At 23.1% G+C, this 21712-nt stretch overlaps 4 protein-coding genes across 4 annotated transcripts; 2 read left to right on the top strand and 2 right to left on the bottom strand.

The window, feature by feature from the left end:
- Positions 1-519: 519 nt before the first annotated feature.
- PVVCY_1201900 (oocyst capsule protein) lies at positions 520-10272 on the bottom strand (the record flags this gene model as incomplete). The annotated part of the gene is made up of 1 exon (XM_037634643.1): positions 520-10272. The coding sequence occupies one exon, from the start codon at positions 10270-10272 to the stop codon at positions 520-522; it is 9753 nt and encodes a 3250-aa protein (XP_037490712.1).
- Positions 10273-14418: 4146 nt separating this feature from the next.
- On the top strand, positions 14419-15837 carry PVVCY_1201890 (nicotinamidase, putative; the record flags this gene model as incomplete). Its single annotated transcript, XM_008625199.2, has 1 exon — positions 14419-15837. The coding sequence occupies one exon, from the start codon at positions 14419-14421 to the stop codon at positions 15835-15837; it is 1419 nt and encodes a 472-aa protein (XP_008623421.2).
- A 622-nt stretch (positions 15838-16459) lies between these two features.
- On the bottom strand, positions 16460-17630 carry PVVCY_1201880 (conserved Plasmodium protein, unknown function; the record flags this gene model as incomplete). Its single annotated transcript, XM_008625198.1, has 5 exons — positions 16460-16570; positions 16836-16904; positions 17070-17103; positions 17264-17376; positions 17559-17630. The coding sequence occupies 5 exons, from the start codon at positions 17628-17630 to the stop codon at positions 16460-16462; spliced, it is 399 nt and encodes a 132-aa protein (XP_008623420.1).
- Positions 17631-18457: 827 nt separating this feature from the next.
- PVVCY_1201870 (signal peptidase complex subunit SPC2, putative) lies at positions 18458-19997 on the top strand (the record flags this gene model as incomplete). The annotated part of the gene is made up of 8 exons (XM_008625197.2): positions 18458-18503; positions 18681-18745; positions 18859-18940; positions 19156-19217; positions 19304-19390; positions 19506-19563; positions 19679-19745; positions 19910-19997. The coding sequence occupies 8 exons, from the start codon at positions 18458-18460 to the stop codon at positions 19995-19997; spliced, it is 555 nt and encodes a 184-aa protein (XP_008623419.2).
- Between the last annotated feature and the right edge of the window lie 1715 nt (positions 19998-21712).

The raw sequence follows: 21712 nt of genomic DNA, 5'->3' as shown, positions 1-21712 counted from the left end.
AAATATATTTAAATATCATAGCGAATTTAAGAATTAAATATAACTCTCGACGTCTATTTTTATAATATAAAAATACCGAAAATATGGATTCAACTACTTTCACTATATCTTAACAATATAACTATGCACCTATATCCTTGCTGATAGTTGTACAATACATCTCCTATCTTATTTTATTTTTTATTAAATGGTATATTTAGTATTATCTATTAAATAGTATGTATCGATTTAGTTATATATATGCATGTGCATGCTTTCACATTTATAAATTGTTCAGGAAGATGTATAATGATAAAATATAAACAATCCAATTATATAAATTTTTAAAAAAATAAAAATATTAAAAAAATGGAACAAATTTGCATATAATATACCATTGATAATAGGATAAACAAATCATAAAATGTGTGTATATATATAAGTAGCCATTTTTTGTAGGCATAAATATGTACACATATCAAGCATATGCGACGCCACTAGATAATGTCAATCTAATTGGGCGTTTTTTTTATATTTTTTTTATGCTCTTCGCAACACATTCAAGCAGTTCATTGCATTAGAAGATGAACAATGCGTAATTGCATTAGTTATTTTAGATTCCACATATTTGTATTTTATCATCGAGCTTTCGGAATTTTCAATTAAAGGTTGTATATTACTACGAATTCCTATACTATTGATATTGTCATTTTGTAATGAAATACAATTTTTTGATGAAAATAGATCATATTGTAATATTTCACTTGGACCATCTTCTATTGTTGTTATATTTAAGAAAAGATAGCCATCAAATGATGTTCCTAGTAATATATCCTGTAATAATGTATCTTCGTTTGTACTTAGTTTATAATCTCGATTTCTAATACTATATGTTCCATTTAGACGGCGCTGCATCGAGTATTTGCCATCTTTTATACTATTTCCTTTTTGAAAATGTATATCTTTCTGAAAAATTGGTACTAAATGATTTTCTTCATTAAAACCTTGTACTATAATATGTTTATGTATTCCTTTATGGGTATGAGATATTTTTTCTTTCATTTCTGTATTATATTCTGAACAGTTTGTTAAAATACTATCGTTATTTTTAACAATTGTTACATTGTATTTTCCATCCAACGGTTTTTCAAATGATAAGAACATAATTGTTTTTATTAATTTTGTATCCACTTTCATTTTATTCGCATCAGTTCCATTAAAAGTGTCGTTTTCGACAACTACATTAAAGTGGCCAGTTGGTAAATTCTTTCCTATAATTTTTATATATTCAGCACCTTTTTTACTTGCAGCATTATCACTATTCCCAACTTTTTCCTCTTCATTTTTAATAGGTTCTATAATAACATAATAGTAGTCATCATTATTTGAGTCCATTCCAGTATTTCCTCTTTCTACGGTATTGTATGCATATATTTCAATATCATATATACAATTATTGCCATTCATATTACAATTCCATACACTTTTTATTAAATCTATTATACTTTTTGGCTGGATACTTGCATTATTTAGAATATTTATTCTGTATGAATTATTATTTAACATTCTTACTGAATATTTACTGTCTACAATTTTACTATCAAAAGTACCGTCGACAACTTTTTTTATTCCATATTTATCGTTTTCATTTTTTTCCAATTTTAAAGATATATAAGATCTATAAAATCCTCCCTCATCTTTTTTGCTTGGTACCATCGAAGGCGACCCAGTATTATCATAATCTTTTACTTCAGTTGCCGCATATTTATTATCTTTGGATTTTGCAGCATCTATTTTTGTATGGAATATATCATTTATCAGCATGCTTTCTTCTGAATTTTCCCATTTTACAATATGTATCTTATAATGTGAATTTTTTAATATTTTTCCAGATGACATAATTATATTTTCAATATCACTTGACTTTATCGTTTTTTCATCACCACTATAATAATTCATTACGTATTCACCGTTGTCAAATTTTATATCATAATGTCCTGGTTTTATAAAATCACCTTGCAACATAAATTCATCATAATCGTCATAACCCCATTTCCTGCTTTGATTATTCCTGTGTTTATATTCAGATATTTGCACCATAAAAATGTCATTTTGGTCACCAGTTAAATTTTCATTAGTTATAGATGTGTTTTCACTCCCGCTATTGCTACTTCTATTATTGCTATCAATTTCGAGATGTATTTTTGATTCAAAATCAGTGGTAAGAGAATAGTCAAAATCATCATCGAATACTTCTATAAAATATAATTTATCACGTGGAATTGATTCAAACATTGAATTAAACAATTCTAATACAAACTCTTCATCTTTTTTATCAATGTTTTCATAATAACCATTTTGATTTATCCTTTTTATATTATGTAAATTATGTCCATTTATAATATATTTTGATTTTACTATATATTGGGGTCCATAAAATCGTGTAATATTATTATATCCATATGCTGATCTATTATCATTATTTTCTATGCTACTTATAAATGCATAATATTCTTTAAATTTATTATTATTTTTATCTATAAATATCTTTTCACTTTCTTTATGTCTTATATCTTTAGTTTCGTCATTTAATATTTGCACTTTATATATATATTTCGTGTCATCTTTTATATCAAAATCGTGCTTAATACAAGATTCAAATATACTTGTATCTAATATTTTGTGACTGCCGTTTTCTGCATATACTTCATAATTGTTGTAATTAATATGTACTATATATATCCCTGCATTCACATTCGAGTTTGTTTCAACCTCTCGAATAATTTTAATTTTTTTATTTGCATCAAAACTTTCCAATTTGTTTAAATCTTCTGACGCACAAAACAATATTTTAGATGCGACTGGTAATGATTCTGTTACAGTGGTTTTAGAAGGTTCAGTCACATGATGAGGATTGCTTTCATGTTGATCAATTCTATGTATATTGATATAATTTTTAATATGTAGCATATAAACTCCATTTTTTAATTGATCACTATGTATTATATAATTAAGAAACCAGTCATCTAAAAGACAATGGCCATTTTTACATGATCCATAGGATTTACCATTATTAACATGTATTTCATATACACCATAATATAATGAATTTGTGTTTATATCATATTTGTTTTCATAAACACCCGTTTTAGTTTTGTTGTCATATAATTCTATACTTTTTATATAAATGCTACACATAACATTTTTTCTATAATGTTGCGCACTGTTTAAGCTTATTGGCCTTTGATTTGTTAACCAACTGTAATTCGAAAAGGACAATTTTGATTGTTTATTTTCTTCAGCAGATGGTATAGGTATAACATCAATTACTTGAGATTTATTTTGTTCTTCAGATACCAACGATTCTGAAACTTTCTCTTTATTTTCAATGCTACTAATCTTTGGTATATTTAAATCCACACCAAAAGGCTTTTCCCCATTTATAAACACATTAGGGGAAGTAATATATCTTGTTCCATCTTCATTTATTCTCAGTATGGTAAAATATCCATTGGAAATTTTAAATGATGGTTTCGGCATGTTATGTTGATAGTCGGATATTTGGATATTATAATCTCCATTTGTTAATTTTACTTCACCATTTATTTTGTTACACAATAAATTAAGTGTTCTATTTATTGTCAAATTGTCATTATTTCCAATTAATTCGTAACCATGTTCAGAAACGTGTAATGACATTTTTCCTTCAGAAATCGAGGTTAAACTTTGTACAAGGAAAAGGTATTGAGTTACAGATATGCAATTATTATTTGAACCGGTATTATTTGTTATTTTAATTAGGCAACACTTGCATGCTATATTACTTTTTTCTTCTTCTTTTTCTACTTCTTTTTCTTCTACTTTTTCCTCTACCTTTTCTTCTATCTTTTCTTCTTCTTTTTCCTCTACTTTTTCTTCTATCTTTTCTTCTTCTTTTTCCTCTACTTTTTCTTCTATCTTTTCTTCTTCTTTTTCTTCTTCTTTTTCCTCTACTTTTTCCTCTTCTTTTTCTTCTATCAAGTCAGTAGTTGTAGAAATTGATGGAGTGGGTAATGGTGTTTCTGCATGGACATCGATAGGTGCAGTGGGTTTTTCATCCGTAATTAGATCGATAGTTATTTCAAATTCATTATTATATATGTCTCTTATTATAACTTTTGTCAAATTAAGTGTTTTTACAAGAGTTAATAAATATATATTATGTGTTTCTTCTTGATAATGTACAAATTGCTCGGTTGTTATAGTCATCGTATTATCTTTAAATAACATTTGAGTAGTTGGCAACTCTAAAAATTCAAAGAGTTTAAGTTTACGTGAATACATAAAAGATACATAATCATCTGTTTGACTTATATTAGTATTATAATAGTACGAATCTTCTGTAAATATTGGATTAACTACCACATATGGATTAGTATGTAAGGTAATTGAGCCATTTACAAATATAAGATATTTAATTAATGCTGAGTTCATATCATCATCTTTTACACGGTGCAATTTTAAATCGATTTTATTCATATCTGGAACTATTATATTATTATTCTTGACACTATAAACCGGTCTTACTGGCATATTTTGATATACATGGTAGGTATTACTATTAGTAGTGTTAAATCTAATTAAGTATTTATTAAATTCATATAATCCGCTCTTTAAATACATTGTATATACATTCATACAAACAAAATAAATTGAATTAGGGGCTAAATTAAATTCTTTTTCAAAATATGAATTGTCATATTTTTTATGGGGGTAGCATTTCATAGAAAATTGATCCTTGTTATCAAATGTATTTGCTATTAATTCAACATATGATATATCATGTACCTCAGTTATATGTATTGGTGATAAAACTACAATAGCGTTTAAAAATTTTTTATCTAAATTATTTTTTCCTTCAAATAAAAATATATTGTTAAATATATAACTGTCTTCTGGCTTTTTCTTAATATAAATATTATCATTATTTATATATGTAAAACTGGGTTGGTTATATGTTGAGGTTTCACCCGGTGTTAACATTATTCCATTATTTTTAAAATATGAATCATTATTGCATATATTCTCTTTATTTATATAACTTTTTAGATAGTTATTTATATCTTTCATATCTATTACTATTTTATGTTCATTAATAAAACTATCAGGCATATATTTTAAAAGTTCAAAATATAATGATTCGTTAAATTCTAATAAAGACGAATTATTCACTTCTTTTTGTAAAAATTGTTTACTAATCTTAATTATGTCTTCGTTTTCTATAAAAACTATTTTAGATTCGCTACTTTCTGTACTATTTAATTCCATAATATTTAAGTGTAAAGGTTTTATATCATTATTTACACTTTTATTATCGGTGTTATCTTCTCTTCTTATCATCATGTTTACTTGATAAGGCACTGAAATAAAGTATGTTATTAAATTTATTATTTCATTATGTGTTAACGAGTTTGCAAAATGGTCTTCCAAGTTATATGGTAATATATTACTATATGAAGCACTAAATAATTTTATAAGTTCTTCTTTATCAAAATTACATATAGTTAATATTTTTTGATAAATAGCACTTTTGTCTAAACAATATAATGTTTCATAATAAATACTAGATATAAGTGAATTTAGATCATTAGGTATATGCATTAATCCGTTATTTAAAGTTAATTTCGAACAATTTTTTTTATTAAAATTTTTAAGACCAATAGAAAAGGCTATTTCGTTTATTATCACTTCAACCGAGTTGTAAATTTCGACGTCCATTTTTTCTCCTTCCAACTCAATATTGTATCTCTTAGTTAATGTTAAAGGTTTGTTATTAATTAAATTTGCTATTTCTTCATTATTCTTGAATAATATTTCCTTTCTTTGGTTATTTTCAGTGTAAAAAACATAATATGGAGTAAATCCATTATATCCATATTCAGGGTAATCACATGCTTGCACACCATTATTATAATGATAGCATCTAGTCAGTTCATTAAAATATGTTGAATAGGTATTAATATGTGTATTTGAAGACATATTATTAGTTAATATCATGTTATATGGGTGAACAAAAAATGTCTGATATTCTACATTTATTTCTTTTACTAATTTATTTCCCTTTGATACAAAGATTATTTTTTCTAACATAAATAATGAATTTCCATCTAATTGATCTATATATGTATAAAATACCACTGATTCGTTAATAGCTTTAGGGAAAGCTTTTAATAATAATATTCTTTTAAAGTCTAATGTTTCTTCTCTATGTGTTTTCCCAATAAATGGAACAGATAAGTTTCTAAATGAAAAGTATACTGAATAATCCATATCTTCTTGAATATCAACACTTTTGTCTTTTAATAAACCTTTTAAAATTGTCATAGAAACCGATGCTCCATGGTTATCATATTTTGTTTCAAAATTTGTTATAATGTTATCATAATGATTTATTGAGTCTAAATGAATACATTCCAAATCTTTGTATTCTGTAGTTATATTATTTTTAGGTATGTAACCTGATTCTTTCATTATGTGTGTTGCTATATTATTTATGTTTGATTTAGTCATTTCATCATATATATCGCTTTTTGGAATAGGTCGCTCCAAAAGTGTTTGTATTATATTATATGCTGTTGGAGGCATAATGTCATCATTTTCATTTACCAATTCAGTACCAGTATGCACATATTTATACATTATATAATATTTTAATGATGCTTCTACTTCATCGACAAAATTTGAACAGCATAATACTTTTTTTTTAATTATCAATGTGTTGAATTGCGACATTGTGTGAACCAATTGATTTATTGAAATGTTTTTTTCACGATATTTGAATTCATTAATATAAACAAAGTATTTGATATTTGCAAATGATTTTAACTCATTTTCCGATTCTTCATTAGTTGTATGTAAATCTAATTTATATGATGATGTTAACTCTACAATATAGGCTGCTAATAATGATATTTCATTTATTAATTCTTCAGATTTGTTAGTATGCTCTTCAATTTTTATATTATAATTATTTTCAAGGTGTAATAATATATATTGTATATGTGTTTGATCTTTCATTGATAATTTATCCATATTTATTAATACAATTTCATCAATTAGTCTAACTCCAGTTAAATCATAAAAAAATGTATAAAAGTCATATTCATTTGATAAATATGCTATTTTGAACATTAGTATGTATATGTTCGAAAAATATTTATTTCTATATAAAACATTTTTATGAGAATATAATAAATTTAAATTATTTTCGTCAATACTTACATTAAGTCGATGCTTCGATTTAGGTGTATGTAAGTTGTCTTGTTCATATATTTCAACATCGATTAAATCAAAAACGTCATATGAATCGTCACTAGATGGTTCCTTTTTTATAAAGTTTAAAAATATTTTATTCTTATTATATATGAAATATTTTCCCAATTTTCCTTTTAATAATACTTCTATAATCATATTTATAGCCTCGCAATTTAGTGAATCATTTACTAAAATGTTAAACTTGTTCATCAAATAAGCATAAGCACCTAAACATTCATAGTTATATGCAGAGACATTCATGAAATGAGAAAATTTGTCTTCTGATAAAGCTGAAACTGTGTTGTAATCCGATTTTTGTGAACCATTTTCATAAAAATAAATATAATCGTTTAAAAATTTCATATACATATTTTGCTTTACATGCGAATAATTAATGCTTAAACTTCCGAAAGGATATAAAGAAGAATCATTATTCTTTGATGTTTGTTCATGAGTGTACGTCCTTTCCATATTAAATATATTGATATCATATTTCATTTCCTGGAAATTATTAAAATTTTTATAAGCATTTTCCTCATTATATAACTCTTCGTTTCCTATTAAATAATTATGTGATGATTCATCAATGGGATCAAAATTATCTTTTTGGCGTTTAGATTCATTAATTAAGTTATCGTGTTGATTTATATAAAAACTATTATTGTAATGCGTTAATAAATGTTTTTTTTTGGAAATATCATTATCTGCCAAATAACTAATTTGGAACATTTCTTCATGTTTTTCATCAAAATCTGTTGTAAATGATAGTTTAAATTTATTTTTTAGTTGCAGTATAGATGAAGGAATGTTTATACTTTTAACGATTACATTTGTTGACAGAAGCTCACACCTATTAATATATTCTTTACATACAGTATCTTTATATACTCTTGGAGTGTATTCATGTGGTATTAAAAGAGGATGTCTTGACAAAATACAATAGTTTCCCTCGACTATTCTTTGATGTATAATACTATGTAATGTGATTTCGGGATAAGGATTAATATTTATCATATGTACAAGTAATAATCTAGTATCAAATATGTAAGAATAATTGTACTGTGGGAAGCAAATTTCAGGTAAATTTTTATTTTTAATACATATATTCTCTATAGATATATAATCATAATTGTCACGTATAATTATTGGTTCTGTATTTGAGCAATTCGTTATACAATCAATTGGGAATGTGATTATTTTAAGTGTTTGATCAATATCTTCAGGTATTTTATCAGATTTGCGGCCAATTATGTTCATCACTATTACTGAATCCTTATTTATATAATTTTTGGCCAATGATTTCATATATCTAACTAAATTTTGATCAACCTGTACGTAAATTAACATAGCATATTCATATACATCGTAGTAATGTAATTGAATATAAGCATCTTCAAATATAGTTTTATTTGATATAATATTTGTTATCATTAAACCTTCATTTTCCTTATATTCTTTATAAAAAATTGAAATGTTACAATCTATTTCATAGGTATAATACATTACTGGCATATTGGCATAACTGTTTTTTTTTCTAAAATTCTTACATACATCAGTATATTTATAATCCAATTTGTTATTAACATAAATACTGATTTCTCTAGCTATATCTTGTAAAAGAACTAAACATATATCTGATGATTCTTTAAGTATTAATTGATTTTTATATATACGTGCATTAGTATCGACGCCATGTTGCGAAATAAATTCCTTTTCATCCATAAGTACAACATTTTTATCAAGTCCAATTATATCTGGATTAAACTCTAAAGATAAAGAGTTTAATAAAACAGTTAACTCCTCGGCATATACATTATATACATTGTTATTTATTAATGAATATGATGATTTAGATTTTTGTAATGTCAAATTTGTGGTATAATGTAACAAATTGTCATATGTAATTTCGTTGTATTGATGCATTAATCTAATAATTATTCTAAACATTTGAATATATTCCATTTTTTTATCTATATTATTTATATATATATTTTTAATATTGTTCAATAATGCATTCACATTAATTGTAACTAAAAGTCCGTTTACTGTACTTTGTGGGTAAAAAAATCCGTTATCATATTTTAAAGGAAGCTGAATTGAATAATTTTTTACAACAGATATCATATTATCCTCATTAGTTTCGTTTTCATCGAACATCAGGAACATATTATTCTTAAAGTTTACGCTTCTTTGATCATTAGACGTTATTTTTTTCATAATTTTATCGATAATATATACATGGTAACAATGCACACTTTTTATGTCATAATGTATTTTATATTTTTCTGAATGCACCATAATAATACCAGAACATGGACGTACTAATTCATATTGTTTCTTATATAATTCTTCATAACTTTCAATAGACTTTAAATTTATTTGAGAATGATACGAATTAAAAGCACTAAACAATAACTTACCATTTACAAAGGAGGTTTGTGGAAATGGTAACTTAATTTGTTTGTGTCCTCTTGTTGCATGCATTATATTGTTCTCTATATTGCTTAAATTGATTACTATTTTTGTATCATTACAAACATTACACAGGCACTTATTTCCAATAGTATAATCTTTATTATAAATTAAATCAGTTACTTCTAATATAATATTATAATGTAAAGATGGAATATTATCAAATTTTAATAGTGCACTGCCATCTGTGGAAAATGAACTTACTGCATGATGAACAGAAACAATATCACTAGTTTCTTTCTGAATTAGCATAGCTTTTATTGTATATCCATTTATTCCATTGTTTACTCGTATTTCATAATTAGAATGTCCACATATATCTGAGTACTTTGCAATACATGTGCTCCCAAATGAAGAAACATCTAAAGCGTATCTTTTCGCTTTGGTGGAGTGTAATCTTTTTTTTTTATTAGTGTTTAGGTCCTCGCTACCAAAATCGCTTAATAATGGATCGACCCAATTAGGGGACGAAAGAACAATGCCAAAAAGGCATACTATTAGAACGTAAATTACGTTGATAACGTACATTATTTTAAGTTTTAACAAATATAATATGAAAATTCTTTTAGTTATATTATATTTTTAATATGGTATAATATATAACTATAAGTTTGTATATGTGTGTAGAGCGTATAATATGCTCTCTATATAAATAAAATATTATTATATAAAATAATACTTATCTTCTATATAAGCGACATTATATATGTATACATATAATTATACTCTATATATTGTGCAAAAAATGACACATTAAAAATTTATAAAAATATAAACAATTATTATTTTTTTTATGTTATTAAAAATAACTTATATATAAAAAAGTTGTAATATGTAAAATAAAAAAAATTATTATATATAAAAATTAAGCATTAAATATGATACATGAATTTTGTTCATAGGAAAATATAAAATTTTTGTATTTAAAAAATATATTAAATTAATATATTTATTTACAATAAATAATAATAATATATAAGTTTATTATTAAAAACAAAAAAAAAACAATTATTATTTTTTTTTTTTATAAAATAGCTTATTTTCCATTTTGGCTTGCTAAAGGCTTGCAACCAAGTTGGTTGCAGAACAAGATACAGCTATTCTCAATGCGGCTACATTTTTTCCATTTTTGTCTATTTAGCCCCATCGATCGATAAAAAAAAAACATTTCGCCTTAACATATAATATTTGTGTAGCTAGCTAAAAAAATTAATATATTTTTTTTTTTTACATATAAATATTGAAAAAAAAAATTTTTTTTTAATATAGATACATGTATTCTCTTAAAAAATTGTATTTAGTGCATATATATTGTTCTATATTTTTAAATCACTTCTTCAGAAAACAATGTCGATAAATAAACAATGCAATGTCGTATTTTTATTGCATGCATAATATAACATTGGTGTGCATTCCTTTTAATGTATTTTTTTTAAATATATACAATGAATATATGAAAATTTTTTAACATTAAATTACATTATTATATGTAATATATTAAAATAATAACATTATTGCAACAAAAATAAATACATTCGTATTTCTTCCTATAACCATTTGATAAAAAAAATTTATTAAGAAACATATTTAAATAGTTTGTAAATGTACATTAAAATATTCGAGTAAAAAACAAATAAATTTTATTAAGGAATACTTCATACATAAATTGTATGATAAAATGTATTAATACGAATGCATACATAAAAATGTATTGCTTCATTTACCCACTGTAATATATTTCCCGTTTTTAGCAAATATTAAGGGATTATATTAAAACACTTATTTATTTACTATAATAAGCATCCTCTCCATTTTAAAAGTATTTTGTAAAAATTAATATTGTAACGAAGCGTGCGTGAATATATAGGAAAATAATATTCACATTTTTGATAATGAATATCCCAATGCGAAACGTTAAAATTAATAACATAAAAAATTAAAAACATTGTTACATTAATTTATAACAATGTAATATAATAAACTTTTAAAAAATAAATATATATAAATATATAACAGTAGCAGTAGCATAGAATCATTAGTTATTTAAAATGCATGATAATATCCATAAAAAGTATTGTTTGCAATATTTTATGCTTTCAATAAACTTTTAAAAGTAATTATATCTTTCATATTAGTGTAATATACTATCAATATGGGTATTTGTTTATATTACACTTATTTCCTTATTTCTTGCTCCCAATTTTCCCTTTTGACATTTCAATGATTTCAATTTTTGCATTATAAAAGAGCTAATTACTTTTATACATAAATTTTTTTATTTTAACATTAGAAAGGGAAAGCTATAAATATTTAAAAAAATTCAATATTAAAATTACCCCTATATATTTTGGTTATTACTATTTTATATAAATGTGTAATAATTACATGTATTCAATATAATGATATTAAGAGTAACAAAAGATTTCTTAATTATGCCATTATTTTATTTTTACTGTATGTGTGTATCATTTTCACTTTAAATTATGTTAAAATGAGTATAAACAATAATATATAGAAAATAATTTACCTTCAAGATTATATATAGATTCGTTTTTTTTTCGATTTGTTATATTCTATAAATATTAATTTCTAATATATATTCAATATATAGGATTAATGAACATGTATGCACTATTTTTATTCGCATATTTGCTTTGTCTTGGTATTATTATTTATTTATCCCAATCTAATAATGATTATAGTTTCCTTATATGCTAAATGGAGCATACATTAATGAATTCGATAACCTGAATATCCCCATAATTCGATATTATATTCTTTATGCTGAGGTATACAAACAATATATAAAACTTGTTTATTTGAATCATATGAAAGCTACATGTTTTATTCCCCTATAACATCACCAAAGATTGAATGTTTTTATAGAAATTCAATTTGATAACGTGAACTAAATTTTGTTTGCACCTGAATTTTATTTAATAGCAATTTTTACAAATAACAGTGAAAATATAGTATTGCTTTCAATAATTTTATTTTTCATGACTTTCTCAACTTATTACAAGAGTAAAATAGTGATATAAAAAAATATGTAGAATCGTATTGTACAGGTGTAAATGATTATTCTACGTCATATTTTTGTTTATTTATTATAAACCAATTTATATTTCGTCTAATTTTTCCTATTATAAAAATATAATATTTGATTATAAACAACTTTCGTAAAATAATTAAGGTATGCACACTAGTATGATATATATTGTAAAAACCGATACTATAACTGAAATTGACCATGTAGCCATATATATTGCCTCAAGGGGAAAATCAAGCAAATAAAAATTGAGAATAAAAATATGTAGATAATTTTCCCTTCCTATAATCCTTACACTAGGTTGAACAAGCACTCATGGCATTTACTTTCATCCTAATACCGATTTCTGCATTCTTATACGATATATTTATAATTTTATTTTTATTTTTCCCCCTATACATTTTTTGTGTTTCATTTATCTTTATCGATTTCGAACTATATTTTTTATTCGTTTTCATTATTGATATTTTTAAAGAAATTATATATTTTCGAAAAAACCGGAAAATAAATTTATACCTTATATAAAATGATCAAAAAGATTGAGAAAGCTTTTTAATGATTCTATTTATTGCCTTTATTATTACTCTATACACTTTATTAATAGCTTTCTTAGATAAGCACAACATTATAATATTTCTCTATATATAATGCTACACAAGGGCTACATCTATTTATCTTTTCAAATATGTTTTGTTTAGAGCCATTTTTTCACTAGTGTAATGTATTCGAAATTAAAAAAGTAAAGAATATAAATAATTAAAAATATTATAATTGTTGACTTTTTATTTTTCCCCATAGTCATGTCAAATATGTAAAATATAAAATTCGCGATTAATAATATATCTATGCAAATATTGAATGATATATGCTTCTATGTATTGAATCTATTCACATAATTTGTGCATATAGAAAAAAATATTTAACATGCATATAGAAGGGTATGATATTTTACTCTATAACCACCTCAATAAAAAATTTAATATTTATATATAGAAATAAAAAATATGTTTTTCTATTCTCAATATATAACTATAATAGTATAACATATACACATTTTTTTTGGTTTATTTGTATTCATAAAATTATATATAGATTACTTTTTATGTAGAAATAATTAAAAAAATTTGTCAATGATAATTGTGATTATTTTTGGAAAAATTAAAATACTATATTCTACTATTTATTAAAGGCATGCTAAATAACGACATAAATTGTAGAAATGCCATAAAATTTAATATTAATTCTTAGCTACATTTTTTTTTATTATTTATTTCTTTAATTTTTTTTTATAATTTCCACAATAATTTATTTGTCAAAAAAATATGTTGTATTAAAAGAAAAAAATATATACATACATTATATATGTATAATATATATAGTAAACTATATAATTAAGATTACTTTTACATTAAAAAAAAATAGTAAAATTTAAAAATTCATAAAATTATGCATATGGGTATATACAGACATAATCAGAAATACAATTCTAATGAGGAATCTCTAATATACAAATAATTATATCGATTTACTAAATTTTGAAATGATTATAAAATAAAAATATTATTGTAGATAAATGCAATACAATTACTAAGAAATATATTTAAAAACAAAATAAAAAGAAAGGAATGAAATGCCTGGTCATAGTTGATGCTCAAAATGACTTTTTACCAAAGGGGGCGTTTAACTCTAAAGATGAGTATATGGATGTTTTGCATAAAATAAACAGGATAAGATTAAAGTTATATAATTGCACAGAGAATGATTTAATAAAACTTGAGGATTGCAAATCTGTTATGGAACAAAATAAAAATAAATTAATAAATGAAAATATTGTAAAATATTATAAGTGTAATAATGACATAGATGATGAAAATTGTAAAGATCAAATTTTAGTTTTTCCCTTTGATAAAAATAATCATAGTAAGATAAATAATTATAAGTTATTAAATGGAAAAATAAATGGACAAATATGGGAACATAATTCGAAGGATGCACACAATGATAAAGAAATTAAAGTAAACGGGGATTGTAACCATTTACCCCATCTAAATAATTATGAAAAAACAAAACCACAACTTAATAATTATATAAATAATTACTGCAATATGGACGAAAATAATAATTGCATAAAAACTGGCCCCTCAAAAAATGCGCATATGACTTCGTTGAATGGGCATATTAGCAATAAATCATATTTTGCTACGACCATTTTGACTGTTGATTACCACCCACAATTACACATTTCTTTCGCCGCAACACACAGATTAATTTATAAAGAAATATCCCAAAATTGTGTAAAAATGATAAATCATTTAAAAATTAACGATTATATAAATGGCAATTCTTATAATTCGTTACCTGTAAATAATATTGAAATATCGAAAGAATCGAATAGGATAAATATTGAAACAAATGGAATAAAAAATGGTGATATATTTTATTATGAAAATAAATGTGAAAATCAGGAAGAAAAATTGATTAATGCAAATACTCAATCAGAATATTATGAATATTCCTCATTTTTGAAAAATTATAAAATTAATACTTTAACAGATGTATTAAAAAATATTGAAAAGATAAAAACACCTAAATTTATTTATAAAGATGTAAATTCCATAAATGATATTAAAGAATATACAAAAATTAATTTCTTAAACGAAACAATTGACTTATGGCCTGTTCATTGTATTAGGAATACACCAGGAAGTAAAATACATAAAAATTTAATTAGAAACATAAATGATATAATTATTAAAAAAGCTTACACTGAAAATTTTGATAGTTATACCATATTTGAAAACGATACTGTTAATAATGATATACTAAAAATTTTAATTGAACAGAATATCAAATCTGTATATATATGTGGCTTCATATTTGAGTATTGTGTTAAAGACACAGCACTAAGTTTTTTTAGACAGGGATACGAAACATATATTATCGAAGATGCAACAGCAAGCTTATATAAAAAAGATGAAGATAAACAATTTTTAAAAAGCATAGGAATTAAATTTGTTAATTCAGAAACAATGTTTCTCACATAATTTGAAATATACCAAATAAAAATATATATTAGCAATACCCATATATACTTTATTTTATTTTGGCGTTACAAAGTAGCTGCTTTGTTATATTTTTTTGTGTGTATTAACTAATTGTGAGGAGAATTTATTTTTCAATATGTTATCCCATATTGGTGCTAAATTATATGTTTTTGTTATTATTGTTGAAAATTAATAATACAAAAAATATATATAGCACTATCCTTATAATTAGTTATAACTAACCGAATAGTGATTGTTCATAAAGAATCTAAAAGTGTTTCACCATTCTGCTTTGTCATGTTTATTTCCCTTTTCACATATTTGTATGTAGCTTATTCTATTAATATTTCAAATTTATTTTGAAATAAATTAATATATAAATTTTCCCTATATACATTTTTATTCAAAAATTTGCATTTTACCAAAAAACTAAACAATAATATTTTTAAATTAAAAGTTTTTTTGAAATTAAAAAAAAAATTCAAATATGTTCTTTTTATATCATCATGAAAATAATAGTGATAAAATTGTATAATATAATTCTAGGTATTATTCAAAATTAAAAGGATTATGCGGGATATAATAACAAAAAAAAAATTTTTGAAAGGGTTTCTTAAAAATTTTAATATTTATCCAGTTGCTCCTTGTCATAAATTAAAGCTTTTCTTTTCCATGCCCATAAAATAAAATGGTCATTATGTGTTAGGTATCTTTTATTATTTTCCAGAGTAACCTAAAAAGCATATGAATACAGAGCTTTATGTTTTTTATTCTTCAGCAATGCATTTATTTTGTATGGCAATATACATAATTATGCATTTGTAGACACATATAGGCACATGCTCATATTAATGAATTTACATCATAATGCCATCGTATGTATCCCATAAAAATTATTCTAGGTTTATGTAGCATACGTATTATTTTATTTTTAAATTAAAAATAATAATATATAAAGCATTAAATTATATTTATACGGTTGCTTGTGCAATTCATACCTTAACGCATTTATCTTGAATCAGGTTGTTTATTAGATTAAAATATGTTCTTTTTACCTTTTTTGTGGACTAAAAAAATGAAAGCATTCGGATAAAACATAAAGAAATATGATAAATAGTTTTTATATAGCTTTGTATATTCAATATGTATACATGTGCAACTACATTAATACATAAGAATTGGACAAGTACACATATTTAAATATATGCATATATGGGTTTTATTTATTTTACATTAATAACAATGTGCTTAAAGGTTTTCAAATACCTATGAAAAGAAATAATAATACGCAGATAAAATATAGTATAGCACAATAAAATGATTATATAATATTAAAGGAAAGGATATAAGATATTATATACGCATATATACATAAATACGGAGTTTCGTACTTATAAACTCCCTATTTGCTCAAGAGAAAACTTACCAAGTTAAAAGTTCTGTGTCTGAACATTTTTCCTTTTTTATATGGGAAATATAGTAGCATACGAAAAAAGCAAAATGCACATATTTATCGTAGTCTAAGGTATAATTTTTATCCTATAATTTATGAAAGGTGTATTATTAGGCAAAATTAATAATGTTTGTGGTGATACAAATATGCAAATCGTATGTATTTGTTCTTATTTAGCTGCGTACACATATATATGCATGCGAGTAAATCAATAAAAAGATAAACAAATAATATATATGTATGTGTATTCATTATTTTTGTAAATTACTTCTATAAGAGAATTCTTAGAATATCCACTGTATGTATACTCATTTCCATCAAATGCTATATCAACATTCATTTTGTAAAAGAAAAAAATTAAGAATTAAAAAAAAAATAATTTTATAAAGTAAAAACGCGTTATTTTTGAAAAACCATAAAAAAATGTACATTAAAGTAATGATAAAATAAAATACTATTATTTATTATCGTACAGTTTTGCCCATTTTATGATTTAAAGTTTCACTGAATTATTTATTATAAAAAAATTAAGACATTTTTTTTCAATGACAAAAAAATAATACAAAAAAAGCCGCATATATTTATTCGCTTTAAATATATATGCATATATTCATTTTTACGCGTAAATTTATTATTGTGTATAAGTCCCAATAATAATTTACATATAAAATTTTCTGTATTTTTTTTTGTTTACTATTTTACGTTCTTTACAATATATTTGTTCACATATGTACATATTTTTTTTTATTAATATTTCGACAATTTTATTTTTAATATTATATATACATATTTATATTATTATAAAATTATGTTATTAATTCAAAGAATAATTAAATCTTTTATTCTTGCAAAAACTTGTTTATTTTTCTTAAAAACAATTTACGGTTGTTTTAATTAATATTAAATTGCAAGGTATTTCATCCATATAATTATATATATAAAAACCCAATTAATGATTGATTTTTTTCAAATAAATGCTTTATTCCTATGACATTTCCAACCCTTCTATGCGCATCTATAATATACATATACGAGGACTGCATGAAAAACCTCCTTCAAAATATATAGTATCATTTGCGCAATTAATTAGTTATATATAAATATACAAAAGTTGGAATTCGAAGAAAAACTTATGTTAATATAAAATATATTTAATAATATAAAAAAATGTTTATTAAAAAGGTCCGGATTGAAAATAAAGAAGATGACGCATGTAAGAATACAAAACAGAAAACGAAAAAATAATAAACTAAAAGAACCCATATATAAATGAACTGGAAGTCTTAATTTATGCGCAATTATAACTATGATAGCATATAGTAATATATGCATATATGAATGCAAAAAATGGTGGCATGTACATATATTTTATTTCCCTTAAATTTTACAGACATTGTAAAAAACCTATACAGTGAAAATGAGATTAAAAAAGTTGCGCAGGATTACTTAAAGGAGGTAAGCATCTATTTTATTTTCTTGTGAAGTGAACTGTTATAAAAGATAATAATAGAAGTAATAATAAAGACGATCAAATATTAATTAACGAAATAAATGTCTTTTTTTTTAAGGAAATAAAAAACCTAAATATCTATGAAAATGTTCGATATTCAAATGTTCGGATCCTATTATCTTTAATTCTGATAATGATTGGTAATAAAATATATGGGAACAATATATATGTATTTTTTTAAATTTATTTATAAGTTTATAACATTTATACAATCCAAAAAATGAAGTACATCATGATTATTCGTATGCTATTGTTTCCGATCTTATACTCCTTTTATATATCTCTATATAGATATCCACATGCTCATTTATTTATATTTTTTCTTTGCACTCCCAATGGGAAAATTTATATACAGGAGGATATTGTTGCATTTTTGTCAATCAGAAAAATGAGCCAATACTTATGATGGATTTTCTGGTATTTATGAATATAATATGAAGAATATTAAAATTTTTATTTATTTTTTCTTCCACATATAAATTATGTCTTTTCTGTTATTTCAGGGTGCCTTTTTTTCTGTATCAATATTATTATACCTTTGGGAATATTTTTATTTTGAGGACTATTTTATGATAATAAAAACGAATAATGTAAAGATGACAAATAAATAAATATATATGTGTAAATATGCACGCATATGCTATTCTTTATAGAAAATAGACTAAATATTTAACCATTCGGAATTTATTTGTTTTTTTTTTTCAGAATAAAACATTAAAACTATACTTAAAATTGGATATCAATACAAACTGCCTTAGTTTAAGTTATAAACAATTCTAATAAAGAAAAATAAAAGAAATTCTCATTGGAATTTCTAAATAGAAAAAAAATTAGTTACAGTTTTTATAATATATGTTTTTTTATATATTATTTTTCAGATTACAAATTAAATAAAGTAGTATATTCAACACCTTTTGAATTGATGAAATTATATAATGAAAGAGGGTAAGTTTCTCATTTTAATATTGCACAATAATTATTAAGCACCTATTTTTGTGAACAAAATATATAATGGGTTGAATATATAACACGTACATATGCTTAGTCTGTCTATATTATGCAACACTTTACCTTTTATGTATGTTTTCTTTGATTTTGTCATAATTTAGGTACCTTATGAAGGATTATGCGCGTCATATATTAAAGCAATTTATTTCAAATCATGGAAAGAGTTTTAAATTAGCAGATAAAAAATAATATGTTTATTTCATTCATTTTTTTTTAAATAATTTATAAAATACTAAGAGTATTCTTGTTAATCCGTTTGAACGGGAATAATACCATCGTTTGATTCAAAACGCCATGATATTATTTTTTTTCATGTTTTTTATTATTTATTATCAATTTATAAAATAAGTATTATAATTTATATTTGTATAAACGTACAGAAATTGCATATATTTGTGTATACATTTTAATACATTAAAAAAATACATAACAAAATTAAACTTAACAAATTAAATCATTAAAAATGTAATCGTTGTTGTAATTTAAACGATATATTTCTACATTTCATTATTACTATTGCTGATTTTTTTCTAGAATAGTTTTTTAAGAAAAATTAAATTTTGGGGTTTTTTATGGAACGACATTACACATTATATACCATTTTGATCGAGCTCAAATATCTTATATGCTTTATCATTTTTTTTAATTTGATAAAAAAATGCATCTACATATATGAGTATCCAGATTTATATATATAAAGTATTCGAGATAGGTTTTATATTATATATTGTATCAATCAGCCATGATGAAATATATTTTTTACATAGCTAGAGCATTTCTCAATGGATTAGCATTTCCTTTTGTCTATGCACAGTTAACATATAACATTGGCTATTTCTTTTTAACAATTTTTTAAATGTTTAAAATATAATCCTTGTGTAGCAACGCACAAACGTATGTAGGTAGTATTGTAATTATTATTTTATTAATTGTGTGTTTTAAAATACCCCAAATATAAAAGACTATTGCTTGTATATATATATTTAATAAATACTAGAGAGAACTAAAATTCCATAACATTCTTATTTGTAATTTTATTTACATTTATTGTGTATATACAAATAAAAAGAAAGAGGCAAAGATCACAGAAGAGGGAAATAAATTACTTATACTTAAATATTTATGAATATTTTCATGCATATGTATTTACATTTTTTTACTTATATACATGCATATCATCGATACATAAAAAAGCTCACATTTCCTATATTTCATATTAAAAATATAATATGGCTATATATTCATTTATATAATAAAAGACACACTTTTATTTCTACAATATCATTTTATCAAACATTAATTTTACTTTTATTAAAGAGAGCAATCATAAAATGAAACATTCAAATTTACCAGATAGCTTAAATATTACAATATTCTTATAACATTATTTTTTTTATACAAACTAATAACTTTTATTTAGAAACTGAAGGAATACCCTATAAAAGTCAATGGACTATTTGATTTATATGCTTATTTATTTGTTTCCCCCATCCTAATGTATTAATATTATATATGCATATAATAAATTGTATTGATTAAATATTAACCCTAGTGTATATGCCTTATTTTACACACACACACATTTTTTATCTCCAGCTTAAAATTACATTTGAATTATATTAATATTTCCGCTAACTTCATAAAAGGGTAAAATATTAGCACAAGTTCATAGAATAATTAAACATAACTGCTTATTGAGATAAAAGCTACTTATGATCGATTAATAATAGACCTATGAATGTGCCATTGAAGTATTTTAACTTTTTTATTATATTTAACATACTTATTTTATATATGCTTTAATAGAAGGAAAATAATTGAAATATCGTATTTGAAACCACAAATATACATATAATAAATGTATAATATATATATTTTACTTAAAATGCAGTTTGAATGCTTAT

This window comes from Plasmodium vinckei (assembly GCF_900681995.1).
Source record: "Plasmodium vinckei vinckei genome assembly, chromosome: PVVCY_12".
In the NCBI taxonomy this organism is placed as follows: Eukaryota; Apicomplexa; class Aconoidasida; order Haemosporida; family Plasmodiidae; genus Plasmodium; species Plasmodium vinckei.
The sequence above is the reverse complement of the archived record's forward strand: the minus strand, read 5'-3'. Positions and strand labels throughout refer to the sequence as shown.